This window comes from Dendropsophus ebraccatus, chromosome 7 (genome assembly GCF_027789765.1).
Source record: "Dendropsophus ebraccatus isolate aDenEbr1 chromosome 7, aDenEbr1.pat, whole genome shotgun sequence".
Lineage (NCBI taxonomy): Eukaryota > Metazoa > Chordata > Amphibia > Anura > Hylidae > Dendropsophus > Dendropsophus ebraccatus.
The window spans coordinates 41,595,221-41,610,060 of NC_091460.1; the positions used below are offsets into that span (position 1 = coordinate 41,595,221).

The following is a 14,840-nucleotide window of genomic DNA, read 5'->3' on the forward strand; positions in this document are numbered from 1 at the left end:
TTTGTATCATTTCAAGTGGAAGCAGTAAAACAATACAACTAAACAGAACAAATATATAACAAATACAGATAGAATAAACCTGATCTAATGGTAGTACACAGCTGCATGTTATAGGAAACAATTAATGAGATGCACCTACCTTCCTGGAGAATAGAGGCAGGAAGACATACCAGCACAGGAATCCTGCAGCCACCACCCCCAGCACTATGCCCAGCACCACAGCAGTGGCCAGCAGCCCAGGGACCACCTGGAGGGAGTCCACTGAGAAGGTCAGCACTACATCAGAGGAGCAGCCAGCACTAGCCATGGCTAGTGTATTGTACACCTATTATACACACTTCACCAACATGTTCTCCTGCTGCCATCCATGTGCTAGAAGCTGCTGCTGTGCTATTGTTAGGTGCAGAGCCTCAGGGGAAAGATTACAAGTTTTCAGCTCATGAAAAGTTTCCATGGAAGTTTTGCCCAGAGCCCTCACTACAAATCCCATGATGCATAGAGGAGGGAGGAAGAAGAGGGCTCACATTACTGCAGAGTGCACCAATCCCAGCAGCCAGGAGGAGGAGGAGGCTCACATTCCTAAATCTCACCCTATTCTCTGCTCTGTCCCAAGTCCTTCCTCCCCTCTGCCCCAAGTCCTTCCTCCCCTCCTGGAAGTGCTCAGCTTTTTGCACAACAATGTGACGAGTTCCGTGCAACATTGTATCCTCCCTGGAGATCTCAGCCAGCCATGCCACAGTGATCAGGATGCCAGGCTGATGGCATCCATAGCTTTACTATAATGGGAGATGGAAGGGAGGGATGGAGGGCAGCCCATGCCAGGGCTCACCAATGTGTGGCACTGCTCATCCTACTTGTATATGGGACATCTCTGCACTCTGCCAGGGCTTCCATCATGCCTGGCACCATCTTATTAAATGGGCAACAGCTCAAAATGGATCAGAGAAGAACTGAAGACTCCAAAGCTCCTAGGAAGTCTGGATCACCCTGTGCCACTTCTAACTGTGAGATCCTGGGCAAGAAGTCTGGAGGTAGCCTGGTGGCTCAGGTAAGGAGTAACTGGCTGTAGTGTATATAGGGAGGGCTGCACTGGGATAGGTGGTGTCTGCTGGATTTCATATAGAAGGATGAGTGAGAGGCTATTATGTTCACAAAGACATAGTCAGGCTTCCCTGTTGCAGCAACAAATTTGCAGCATATTAGTTCTATGGTAATGTATATGCAAACACTGTTTAGACTATATATACACACACATACATAGTGGGTGATTTATCAAACATGGTGTAAAGTGAAACTGGCCCAGTTGCCCCTAGCAACCAATCAGATTCCACCTTTCATTCCTCACAGACTCTTTGGAAAATGGAAGGTGGAATCTGATTGGTTGCTAGGGGCAACAAAGCCAGTTTCACTTTACACCATGTTTGATAAATCTCTTATTGCATTATTTATTCTGTGCTTAGGTCAGTCAGGGAGTGGATTGTGCTACTATGTGCTTCTCCCTGCTCCTCCTTCTGATTGGTGGGGATTAGAGATGAGCGAATCGGGTTCGGGTTCGAGTCGATCCGAACCCGAACTTTCGGTATTTGATTAGCGGTGGCTGCTGAACTTGGATAAAGCTCTAAGGTTGTCTGGAAAACATGGATATAGTCAATGACTTTATCCATGATTTCCACATAGCCTTAGGGCTTTATCCAAGTTCAGCAGCCACCGCTAATCAAATGCCGAAAGTTCGGGTTCGGATCGACTCGAGCATGCTCTAGGTTCGCTCATCTCTAGTGGAGATCCCTGTGTCATGTCAAAAGGATTTTTTTTAGGTACAATGTTAATGGGCATTTGGCACCATGAGAAGCAGTGTGACATCATATTTGAGGTAGTGGCTTTCCCGTTAGTGTATAAGCATTAACCAAGTCCACTAGATCCAACCACAAACCTAAGGTCACGTATTTCCATATAATCAACAGTCATGTGCATTGGCCTATAGACTAAAATAGGTCTGATACTATCCGTAATTGCAGATAGTACAGTATATATTTTATGAAGAAGTCTGATATCCTGAAGCAGACTAGCGCCACCTAATGAAAGAAGTAGGGCTGACAAATCTGGCAATGCTACAAATGTCACCTGTGGATTTGATTACCGGTGGCTGAAGAAGTTGGATGCAGCCCTAAGGCTGGGAAGGCTAGGCCATTGGCTGTATTTATGTATTCCAGGACTCCCAAGGGCTACATCCAACGTCTGCAGCCACCGGTAATCAAATGTTTGGTAGCCCCTACTGGGTCAACCATGCCATGACTATGGACCAATGGAAACTTTGCGTCTCTGTAGGTCATGGATGGACCTTCCTATACTACAAAGAATACAGCCGTTTACTTTTGCGGTTGCACTGCTAGCAACCAGTAGCCTGGAGCTTGGAGCTATCCTGTACCATAGGCCCTGGTGGTGGCTAACCATTACCAGTTGGCTGGAGACACGACAGTCTCATACAGCCTTGGCTCACACTCAGCAGTAGCCTGTTTGCCACTTTCTGTCGATACAAATGGCTCTTCCAGATGCACTCCTCTGGTAGCTTTTGAAAGTAGAAAGTTCCACCTGTAAAGGAACTCTCAGAGTGCCTTCAATATATATATTCTAATGAGGGCGGGCTCAACAGTGTCCACAGTGTACAGCTGAGCAAGCATGTCTTTCTGTTCTTACTTGCCTGTGACTCTTAGCATTCCCCCTATCTAGCACCACAAAAACATGGCCACTTTCTTCCAGAAAAAAACACGACTGTTGTCTACAGTTCAGGTGTGGTTTACATATTAAAGGGGTTGTCCGGCGATAAAAAATTATTCACAGAATAACACACATTACAAAGTTATACAACTTTGTAATGTATGTTATGTCTGTGAATGGCCCCCTTCCCCGTGTTTCCCCCCACCCACGCTAGACCCGGAAGTGTGGTGCATTATACTCACCGCATCTCGTGTTGTCCACGGTCTCCGATCCTCAGCAGTGACGTCTTCTTCGGGAGGCCGGCGGATCTTCCCGAGTGCCGGCCGTCCTCTGCAGCGTCATCCGAAGCTCAGCCGCGATTGGCTGAGCATAACTGTGCTCAGCCAATCGCGGCTGAGCAGCTGATGACGTGGCCGCGTCATCAGCCGGCCTCCCGAAGAAGACGTCACTGCTGAGGATCGGAGACCATGGACGACACGAGATGCGGTGAGTATAATGCATCACACTTCCGGGTCTAGCGTGGGTGGGGGGAAACACGGGGAAGGGGGCCATTCACAGACATAACATACATTACAAAGTTGTATAACTTGAATAATTTTTTATCGCCGGACAACCCCTTTAAGCGGCTCAGCCATGCCCCCACTACATTTGCCACACCCATTCCCAGGCTACTTGCCATGCCAGCTTCCGGTCTGCTGGCCATCCTGAGCTTCCCCTGTACAAATCCCTGTGTTGCCCCAGTGCAGATTTTGCTTTGGATCTGTGATGTAATCTGCAGCAAAGTCACAGGACCCTCCTCCTATTAGCCCAATTCTGTATAACTGCACATAATGAACATGTCTTTGTATAAGAAACACGTTTGGCTTATATCAATGATCCCGGGCCCGGCCTAGACTCTGAAAACTCCATATTCATTATTTGTGGTTTAATATTCAATTCATTCAGTAATAACTTGTGAAATTAGTTTTCAGGTCTGGGGGAAATGACTCTTGCTTTGGGAATTACTGCTGTATAAATGTCTTGCTGGATATAAGCCTATAAGAATGCTGGCTTTATTATGTATGCTGAGATCTTATCCGCTGTAATTGCAAGGCAGCTTCCTGACCTAGTCTGCAACGGTATCAGTCACAACGTTAAATTAGGAAATATTAGTCGGGGAAGATGGTCGAGATTGTGTTAATTACTGTCCAACAATTTACATATGAAGATAAGGTGTGTGATGATGGAGTCTGGTCTGACGCAATTACCAGAGCAGCAACCTTAAGGGGTTATTCTGCTGAAACATAACTTTTCATATGTTGCTGCCCATGGTGAGACTAACAATTCATTCCATACATATCTATTCAGTCTCCTTCCCCCAGTTCTGAGCTGCTGCTTTCTGTTGAAGACACAAAAATCTGTGTGAGAGCTTTTCTCTCTGTCTCCCCCTCCTCCCCCCTCGCTTCTGAGACAGCTGATGTAAACAAGTATCTATCTGCAACTTTGTAATGCTGGGAGGGTTAATCACAGTGGTTTCATCAGCAACATGACCTCAGATTAACCCTCCCAGCATTGCAAAGAAGCTACAAAGTTGCAGTTTAGGCCTGCCAGGGACTTGTTTACATCAGCAGTATCAGAAGGGAGGGTGAGACAGATACAAATTAAAAAAAAGCCCAGAGACACTTTGTCAACACGTCTTCAACAAAAAGCAGCAGATCAGAACTGGGGGAAGGAGACTGAATAGATAATAACAAGTATTGAATGAATTTTTAGCCTCACCATGGGCAACAACATATCAAAAGTTATGTTACAGTGGAATGCCCCTTTTAAAGTGAGAGTCCACTTTTTCTGAAACCACAGACAGAATAACATTGATTATCTCTGGACAATGGCCTGTGTCAGGATGAGATATATTAGGCAGCAGGTGAACAGTCAATTCTTAAATGTGAGGAAAAAAATCTTTAGAAATTGGGACCTGGGTCATGATGTGTCAGGCCCCCTCAGCCAGTCAGTGGCCGAGGGGGGGAACCTCTTCTTCAATGATAACACAGTGACAAGATGGAGACATGCAACAGGAAGTCAAATTGAGGGGAAAAAAAGTTATATGAATATGTCCCTTTAGGTTTACAATACAGGTTGTCATTTCCAATAATGTAAAGGTGCATAAGAATTGCTGTCCACAGGTGCCTACACCGTATCCGTGTCACTTATGCTCTCCTCACATGTAGATTGTATGTAAGTTTCATGTACAATGCGGCCTCCTCAATTCATCAATCCTTTTTATAGCTGCCCCAGGCTACAGCATCAGCTAAGGTCAAAGCAGTACATTGCCAAGTAGCATATAGAATAATGTAATGATGGCGTGATGGTGGAGCTGTCTGCCCTGGAATTGAACACCTGTGAATGCCATATTTTACCTTTCCTCCAGTAATATTATTGCCTTTCTATTTTATAGAGATTGGACCACAGACCAATAAGGCCTCAGGATTTACAAGCATCTAATAAAGGTTTGTATTCTCATATTTTTCCTCAGTTTTTTTTTCTTTTCAATGCATTTTATTGTTTTATTTTACTTGGATCTATGTGGGGACAGGCGGGAAATAGCTCCTTGGGGGTCATATTCTTTTTACAACAGATGTCCATCTAGTACAGACTATCAAGGACTTTTTATAAATGGTGTTCCTGCAGGGCCTATGCACACACAGATGTTAAAGGGGTATTCCACTTAAACGTAACTTTTTATAAGTTGCTGCCTATGGTTAGACAAACAATTCATTATATACTTGTTATTATCTATTCAGTTTTCTTCCCCCAGTTCAAAGCTCATGCTTTCTGCCGAAAACACAAAAATCCATGTGTGAGCTTTTCTTTTCGTCTTCTGAGACAGCTGATGTAAACAAGTCACTGGCAGGCTTTATCTGCAACTTTGTAGCTTCTTGTAAAGCTGTGAGGATTAATCTGAGGTGCTAATAAACTCACTGTGATTATTTCTCCCAGCATTAAAAAGTTGCTTCAAAGTTGCAGATAGGGACTTGTTTACATGAGCCTTCTCAGAAGGGAGGGGAGAGAGAAAGAAAAACCCACACACTGTCTTTTGTGTCTTCAGTAGAAAGCAGCACCTCAGAACTGGGGGAAGAAGACTGCATAGATAATAACAAAGGGAATACATTGTTAGTCTCACCATGGACAGCAACTTATGAAAGTTATGTTTGAGTGGAATACCCCTTTAAATACTTTTTCCTGCTGAGATATTAGAAAGTTTGTCTAGAAGAAATAAAAAATAGTTATAAAATAAAACAAACAACCAAAAAACAATGTAGTTGAAATGAAAGGTGAAGAGGGGGTCTTTAGTGTAAGCACCTAATGGACGGAGCCCTGATGTTCCAGATGCCTGTCTGCCTACTGGGACACTTTCATATCTCAACTGTGACATAATTTGTTGCTATTGACAGCCATTAAACAGATTAAAGGGGTAGTCCAATCTCAACTAATATTGTTAACCCTTAAGACATGTCAATATGAATACATTCATTTAGCGAATACATTCATTTAGCAAACTTGCCTCCTCCTGCAAGGGCTGCTCTTTCCCTCCTATTATTGGCAGCTCATTGTCTAGGTTACCAACCACCACTCTGCTCTAAAAGCACTGCTCTGACTGGTGTTTATATAACCATATGTATAACCATATATAACTATATTTATGTATATATACACTATAGGGGAGATTTATCAAAGTGGTGTTAAGAAGAGCTGGCTCAGTTGCCCCTAGCAACCAATCAGATTCCACTTTTCATTCCTCACAGACACTTTGGAAAATAAAAGGTGGAATCTGATTGGTTACTGGGGGAAACTGAGCCAGTTTCACTTTACACCATGTTTGATAAATCTCCCCCTTTATCTCTATACATCTACATTAAAGGTATACATACACCAGCCAGATCACTGCTTTTAGAGTAGAGCAGTGGTCAGGACAGTGACCTGTGTACAATAGGTGGGAATAGACACCTTTCCTAAATGAATGTATTTTTTACTTGACAAGTCCTACAACTATGTTAGTTGAGATGTTAACTGTAATTTTATACGGTTGTATGCCTTTGAATTATTATACTTACAGGGTTGTGTTTACCCTTTATCTAATCCATAGTGACACTGGATTTATACTATGTTATCTACACTAATAAACCTGCTTGTCAATATTTGCCGTGCGGTCACAGCCATTGATGGAGTAAATCCGCTTTGTGTATTAGCGGTTCCATGCGCACGCTGTAGAGGGGGGCTCCATGACGGATGTTTGTACTGGTTAAGCAAGTCCCTGCATTGTTTGGCATCTTAGAGACCGGCGTTGTTTGACAGGGTGTGTATTAGGTCAGGGGCTGACCTGCATTAGTAACACAGAAGGCAACGCATGAAACATAGCATACGGGAGCCGTAATTATTGACTTTACAGGACTCCGAAATAACCCACAAGTATTTGTGCACATTTTAGATTTTGTGTTATTTAACAGCGACAAATAGCGCACCATAGGAACCGGAGAAAGACGGCAAAGTCTCCGCAGCCATTACTCAGCTGTGCTTTGTTAAGTGTAATTGAAGGTTCTCGGTGTTGCTTTCTGGATGGGCGAGTGAGCGGTAAAATAAAGACAAGATAATGATAGACTATGACTAACACATTCTCAATCACTGAACCTTTATTGCTCTGCTAGATCCCATGTTCAAGTGCGGACGTGAACTTTCCTCATGGAAAATATAATATGTAGTCTTGTTGTTTTAAGAGAAAATTAGAGCAAAAAGCTGTTTCCTCCAGCGGCTTTATTTGATATTATGGTTTTTGACATAGCCATAAATGTGAAAATGATGACATTTAATGATATTATCCGTAACATGGATTACGAGGAACAAAAAGAATTGCCGGCTAATGACTAGGTTACAGTAAACCCACAAATGAATGGAGAAGTTAAAGGAGAAGTGTGTTGGGGGGAACGGGGGGGCGAGAATCATTACAGGCAAAGGGTGGGGGTAAAATAAAAAAAAGACACTATATTTACCACTCCCAGCGCCCGTGCTGCTCCGCATCATTGAGCTCTCAGACCCCGCCGGCTGTCATCTTTTCCCCGGTCATGACCCGAATTCCACGTCACAGACTGGAGGGATTTAGCCAGCTGAACCAATGAGTGACTGCAGTGGTGTCCCGCTGGTGACTAGCTGAGCGGGGCATCCGTCAGCCAGGTCATGACGTAACCAGCAGGGAGCTCAGAAGACAGATGTGGGGTCCAGGAGCAGGGAGTGGTTCTGTGCAGGCACCAGGACTAGTGACTATAACTTGTTTTTTTATTCAACACCCCCACCCCCTGCCCGTAAGGTTTTTGTTTACTTCCCGGCCAGACTTTTCCTTTAAATACGATATATAGTTCCCCCGATATATAGTTTGTAGCATTTTTGGGGGGATTCTAAAACAAGCGGTTTTGTAGATTTCCTGCAGGGTTAATTCAACTGGTGCCAGAAAGTTATACTGACTAGTAAATTACTTCTATTTAAAAATCTCAAGCCTTCCAGTACTTATCAGCTGCTGTATGTCCTGCAGGAAGTGGTATATTATTTCCAGTCTGACACAATGCTCTCTGCTGCCACCTCTGACTGTGTCAGGAACTGTTCTGTGGGGATTTGCTTCTGCTCTGGACAGTTCCTATCATGGTTTGGTTGCTATACATTACATTGATTTTTAGTTTATCCCTATAACCAGTGGTTCTCTTGCTGGGAAACCCCTTTAAAACCAAGTGGAAATAACCATTGTAATATCATGCAATATCTTTTTTTTTGTTTTTTTGTTTTAGATATTTACCCGGATCGGACATTGGTGCTCAATGGGACGTTAGACCTGATTCTAAGATCATCGCCATCTGATAGCTTGTCAAACCAGACAGCTTCAGCCCCAATGCCATCATGGGTGAAAAGAAGACTGTATAGAAGAGCAGTGCTGACCCACAATCCCCAAGTATGTCAATTTTCCTTTTCTGTCCTGTCTTTTTTTTTTTAGTATATACTTGCTTTCCTATGAAATGGCAATTCTGGAGCACCTTATGTGTAGATATCTGTACAGGATTGTTCCTGTGTTACTTCTCCTGGAGATGGCGTGGGCATTGCCATTCCCCTTATCCATAGAATATATCCCTGACAACACCGATTGGACGGTGTAGACATGGTAGTAATCAGTTGTCAGATTATATTTCCAGGAGGAGTAACAGAGGGTTGTTCTAGAATTGTTTCTTTATGGCAAATCTAAATATTTACTCAAACATGACTAGGGAATTGCTGACCTCTGGGCTTGTCTATCCATAATCCAAAACCCACTTACAATAATAAAACACCACACAATAGGTTCGAAAAAATATGGCCACAGCAGCTTTTTATTAACACAGACGTAACAAATTAAAGGGGTTATCCAGAGCTACAAAAACATGGCCACTTTCTTTCAGAAACAACACAACTCTTGTCTCCAGTTCAGGTGCGGTTTGCAATTAAGCTCTATTCACTTCAATGGAACTGAGCAGCAAAACCACCGCCTGGAGACAAGAGTGGTGCTGTCTCTGGAAGAAAGTGGCCATGTTTTTGTAGCGCTGGATAAAAGTAAAGCAGCTAACTGAACCTCAGCTGGGAAACCTGGGTGGTGCACGGGACAGCTGTATGGCACACAGAAAATGCAGAGACAAGGAAAGAAGGATGTCCGGCTCCAGATATCCAGTCCTATGAAAGCAAACTTTATTTGAAGATGAAACAGATACTCCTAGTACAAAGGATCGACATGTTTCGGCTACATGCCCTTAAACTTGATAACCCCTTTAACAACCCCAGTTTTTGCCTTAGTGGGCGGTCCTCGAAGCCCCAATTACTCCAACTTGCAGTCCCTATTTTATCCTTGCACAATGCAGTCGCTTTCAGCTGAATAACGCCGGCTCGCAAGCAAAAACTACATTTCGGTTATGTGCTTCCTCTTACTCAACTGCCAAACTCTAACTTCAAGGAAGATTAATTATTTTATCCACCAGTTCCAACAACCCTACCACCAATAACCACCATAAACCATATAGGGAGTGCGGAACCAATAGTTCCCTCCCAAATCTCCACAACCAAGAATGCCACCCGACTTTGACGACCCTCCACTGCCCTCCGAAATTCCCTCCCTCTTCAAGGTCAAAAGTTGAATTGCTGATCATATGACATTGTAAGCTCCATCCCTATTCTAACTATCCCTTTTAATACCAATTTGATGTCCTGCTGGCAGGTATGACTGACGTTTGCCTTGCTGCCAAGCTTTTCATCACAGGCAGCCAGTAAATCGGGTCATCTGCAAGTGACATGCGAGGTCTCTGCATCTACCACCTCACAATTCTCCGCTTCTTTACAGGAGTCTTGTTTGATGACTTTGAATTTGTTGTTTTTTTTTTTCTTTCATCTTTAAGTTTATGGTAAAATAATCTGTGTTCCTGTCAGAGCAAATTATTTGTGTTCTTGTTCAGTGGAAATCAATAACTAATTTTCTGCCGCTCTCTTTCATGGGTAGTTGAACCTCTGCTCTTTAAAATGTGAATATTTGTGAGGTCGGCTTAGCTCTACTGTATGCATAGCTGTTTTTTTTTTTTGTTTTTTTTTGTTTTTTTTTTAAAGTAAAACCAATGCACTTGGAGCTATACTAAAATGTGAATTATAGAGTGCAGCCTTGACCATTAAAACTGTCATTGGAAGGATTAACTTATACAGTATGTTCACCTTTGCTAATGTGACACATAAAGTAATTCTCTAAACACGGCCTATTGGCAACAAGCCAAGTAGTCGGCCTCCAGCTGTCTGTAGTTTGTCCTTGTAATTTCGGTGTATACAGCAGGGGTAGGGAACCTTGGGTCTCCAGCTGTTGCAAAACTACAACTCACATCATGCCTGGACAGACAAAGCTAAAGCTTTGGCTGTCCGGGCATGATGGGAGTTGTAGTGTTGCAACAGCTGGAGACCCAAGGTTCCCTACCCCTGGTATACAGCATGCTGCCATATAGTGCCGCAATGATGCTGCTATGTACAGTCCACGTAATGCCACCATATAGTGTCAGAATAATATTCCTTTAAATAGAATGTGTAATGGGTAAATGACCTTTGGCATAAACCATGTTCTTTGTGAAAATGTTAAAATTTTTCATTTTAGTATTCATATTCTAAAATAATCCTGAAATCCTTGTAGTTTCCATTCTGGCCACTAATAATAATACGCTGACATTTCCTGTTCTGTAAAGTAAACTTGTCATCATCCTTCTTAACATCATATAGAGGTTTACAGTGAATGGTGACACCTGCATATAGATAAACAGAATCAAACTATTTACAGAAAGGGATAGTTAGAGCAGGCCTTCTTGCACAGGTCACAGAGCATGCCTTAAAAAACGCTCCCATAAAAGTGAATAGGGTCTGCTCCAGCCTATTGTACCTGTGGTTAAGTAGCTTGTTGTAAAGCATATCACTAAATGCTGTTTAAGGGGTACTCCAGTGAAAATCTTCTTCTTTAAAATCATCTGGAGTCAGAAAGTTATAGATTTGCAATTTACTTCTATTTAAAAATCTCAAGTCTTTCCATACTTATCAGTTGCTGTATGTCCTGCAGGAAATTTTCTTTTCTTTTCAGTCTGAAACAGTGCTCTCTGCTGCCACCCTTTTCCATTACAGGAACTGTCCAGACCAAAAGCAAATTCCCATGAAAAATCATTCCTGCTCTGGACAGTTTCTGTATCGGACAGAGGTGGCAGCAGAGAGCACTGTGTCTGACTGTAAAGAAAACAACATTTCCTGCAGGACATACATCAGCTGATAAGTACTGGAAGGCTTGATATTTTTAAATAGAAGTAAATTACAAATCTATATAACTTTTACTGGACCTATTACACGGCCCGATAATCGTTAAACAAGGGCTGCAGGGACATTGTTACCGATGTCCTTGCAGCCCTTGCTTAACCATATACATTACCTATCCACGTTCCAGGGCTGCTGCTGCGGTCCGCTTCTCCACGGGTCCCGCGCGCTCTAACTTCAGAGTGGCCTGTCAGCTGACAGGCCACTCTAAACCTAGAGCGCGCAGGACCCGGGGAGAAGAAGACCGCAGCAGCAGCCCTGGAGCGTGGATAGGTAATGTATATCGTCAGTCGCCGGCCGCGCACCGCTTTTACACGTAGCGGTGCGCGGTCGGCTCCCGGCAAAAGTAGATCCAAACCTATATCAGCGATCAGCCGATGTGGTAAGTATAATGCACCAACACTTCCGGGTCTTGCGTGGGTGGGGGGGAACACGGGGAAGGGGGCCATTCACATACATAACACACATTACAAAGTTGTATAACTTTGTAATGTGTGTTATTTTGTAAATAAATGTTTACCGCCGCACTACCCCTTTAAGGCAGTTTTCCGGTAAAAAAAAAAAAGATCTATTGCTTGGACTGCTGTAAAAATATAAAAGGTGACACTGTTCTTCCTGATATTGATCATTCTTCTGTAATGCTTCCTTTTGGTCGTCTTCAGATTATAATTTTTCATTTTTTTTTATAGCCTCGGAGTGTTGTGTCATCTAATATTGGAGGTGTGACATTCCAGAAATGTGCGACTGTAAGTATTGTCACCATACATTGCCGGAATACTGCAACCAAATATATCCATTCTGTAACAAAAGGAGGTGGGTTTAGATCAAGATCACATGTGGTAGATCGGCTTATTAATACTTATTTTACTCAGCAGAAAAGAGAAGGAGAGTAGCAAAGCAGAAGTCTCAAACCACCATACTGAGCTATCAATCAAGTAATAGTGGCACGTATAGTACACAGACACCTATACAGAGCCACTAACTAATCTGCTAGTATGATGGGGCTGGACAACCTGATGGATAGAGTAGGTGAGAAGACAAGTCCTGGGACATCTGCGGTAGAAGGACTGTTTTTTCATATATCCCAAGGAGTGGACTCTCTGATTCTGCCACTAAACAGTAAGAAGTTGTAGAGTCACATGACGACTGACCTGAAATGCTGTGCTAATCTCCTCAGTTTCCTATTAAGGGGGTACTTTTTTTTTTCTTTCAAATCAGCTGGTGTCGGAAATTGCCATCAAGTTGTAATTTAAGTCTCCAGTCTTCCAGTACTTATCAGCTGCTGTATGTCCTGCAGGAATTGGTGTATTCTTTCCAGTCTGACACAGTGCTCTCTGCTGCCACCTCTGTCCATGTCAGGAACTGTCCAGACTAGTAGAACATCCCCATAGAAAACCTCTCCTGCTCTGGATCGTTCCTGTCACGGAAGAGGTGGTAGCAGAGAGCACTGTGTCAGACTGGATAGAATACACCACTTCCTGCAGGACATACAGCACCTGATAAGTACTGGAAGACTGGAGAATTATAAAAAGAAGCAAATTAATGTCTGGCACTATTTTTTATTTTTTTTGCTGGAGTACCCCTTTAATGTTGCCTGGCATTGTGAGTGCACCCCTTAGCATAGGAGCTACATCTGGTACCAATTGTTAAAAGGGTTATCCAGTGCTACAAAAACATGGCCACATTTCCCCCCTCTCTTGTCTTGCCAGATTGGGTGGGACTTCAAACTCATTTCCATTGAAGTAAAAGGAGCTTAATTGCAAAACCACACCTGACCTGGAGACAAGAGAGGGGGAAAAGTGGCCATGTTTTTGTAGCGCTGGATAACCCCTTTAATGTTTTGCACCTAAACTTTCTCTTGCAGGGCAGTGAAATTCTTCCTGTCTTGTTTCCTTGTATCCCAGGTGCTTAGGCCGATAAGGATAAAGACATAGGAGCATGTTGATGTGACGGGGCCCTTGGCTTTGGGGCCTAGTCACAGTTGTGACCACTACATCCATTATAGCTGCAAGCGTTATAGCTATTTTCTTTATTTATAAGGATAGCATCCCAGTATAAATACATTTTGCTTGTACTATATATGAAGATATTATAAACCATAAGCCTTGCACTTTACATCAAATAAATATGTGATCCCATACGTTACCCTAGAATGTTCCTGAATGTGCCAGACATTTCCCATCCTGCATATATAGAACTCTATGGGCAGACAGTCATTCTGCTTGCTGAAGCACGAGAAGCACAGGAAACAGGATTTAATATGGCAGAGCTTTATCAAATCTGTTAAGCCGGGATTGTGACCGGCACAATGGAGATTTTAATTCCGAGGCAGAATTAGTTAGTTATAAGCTTTCTATATTTTAGAGAGGGTTTATTGTATAATTGTCTGTTATGGCTCAGCTCTGTATAATCCTGTCTGTGCCACAGGAGATGTCCTGAACCATGGTAATAACTCATAGGAGGGTGTGTGAATAGGAAGAGGTGTAGTTTTTCACATGTATTTGTCAGATGGCAAACAAACAGGGGAGATTATGTCAGGGCTGCGGCTATACAGGGACTGAAAGAAATGACCGGGAAATCATCTGTTTGTATTAATATATGCAATACGGTGGGGGGAGATTAATTGCTATCGCTGTATCATAGGAGCAGAGAACCACTTTTACCCCTAGTGTGGGAGATGTATTAAAAGGAAGCGTAATGTGATTATATGTGTAATAGCTTTAGGCCAGAAAACATACATAAAACGTTTAAATAAATTAAATTTAATGAATGAATAAATAAATAATAAGGCCATGTAGAAATTTAAAGGGTATAGAGTTTTATTTTTTCTTAAACATTACTAGGGGAGAGTTGTGTCTACATATTATTGGACCCTTATAGCAAATTGTAAACCAACCATAATTTTAGAATACAACTCTAGAATGTATAGGCGGCTGTGTAGTAGAGTCGTAGAGTTATTCGGTGCCACCACTAGGGGTAGTTTACTGCATAACAGTTGATGCTACTTGTTATGCCATAGGTTGTATCCATGTTTTCCAGGCAGTCTTAAAGGGGTACTCCGGCGGGGGGGGGGGATTTTTTTCCTGGGACCGGGGAGGAGGTGGCTGAGGGAAACGACGTCCACTCACCTCCCCGGTTCCAGCGGCGGGTCCCGCATCGCGGCGCTCCGCTCCCCGGTCCCTGGTTCCCGGCAGCTCCCTGGTGTCTGACGCAGGCCCGAGACGTGACGTCTCAGGTCCGCTCAGCCAGTCAGTGAC

The 14,840-nt window shown here is 43.2% G+C and overlaps 2 protein-coding genes across 2 annotated transcripts in view; one reads left to right on the plus strand and one right to left on the minus strand.

The window, feature by feature from the left end:
• The window catches only part of EVC (EvC ciliary complex subunit 1), a 65,041-nt gene extending 64,311 nt beyond the window's left edge, over nucleotides 1-730 (minus strand). Inside the window, exon 1 of the mRNA XM_069977399.1 lies at nucleotides 140-730. Coding sequence (XP_069833500.1) covers nucleotides 140-307 — 168 coding nt within the window. The 5' untranslated portion in view covers nucleotides 308-730. The remainder of the gene's footprint in view (nucleotides 1-139) is intronic.
• The window catches only part of EVC2 (EvC ciliary complex subunit 2), an 80,527-nt gene continuing 66,195 nt past the window's right edge, over nucleotides 509-14,840 (plus strand). The window contains exons 1-4 of the mRNA XM_069977397.1: nucleotides 509-1,048; nucleotides 5,150-5,201; nucleotides 8,526-8,686; nucleotides 12,273-12,329. Of these exons, the coding sequence (XP_069833498.1) occupies nucleotides 782-1,048; nucleotides 5,150-5,201; nucleotides 8,526-8,686; nucleotides 12,273-12,329 (537 nt within the window). The 5' untranslated portion in view covers nucleotides 509-781. The remainder of the gene's footprint in view (nucleotides 1,049-5,149; nucleotides 5,202-8,525; nucleotides 8,687-12,272; nucleotides 12,330-14,840) is intronic.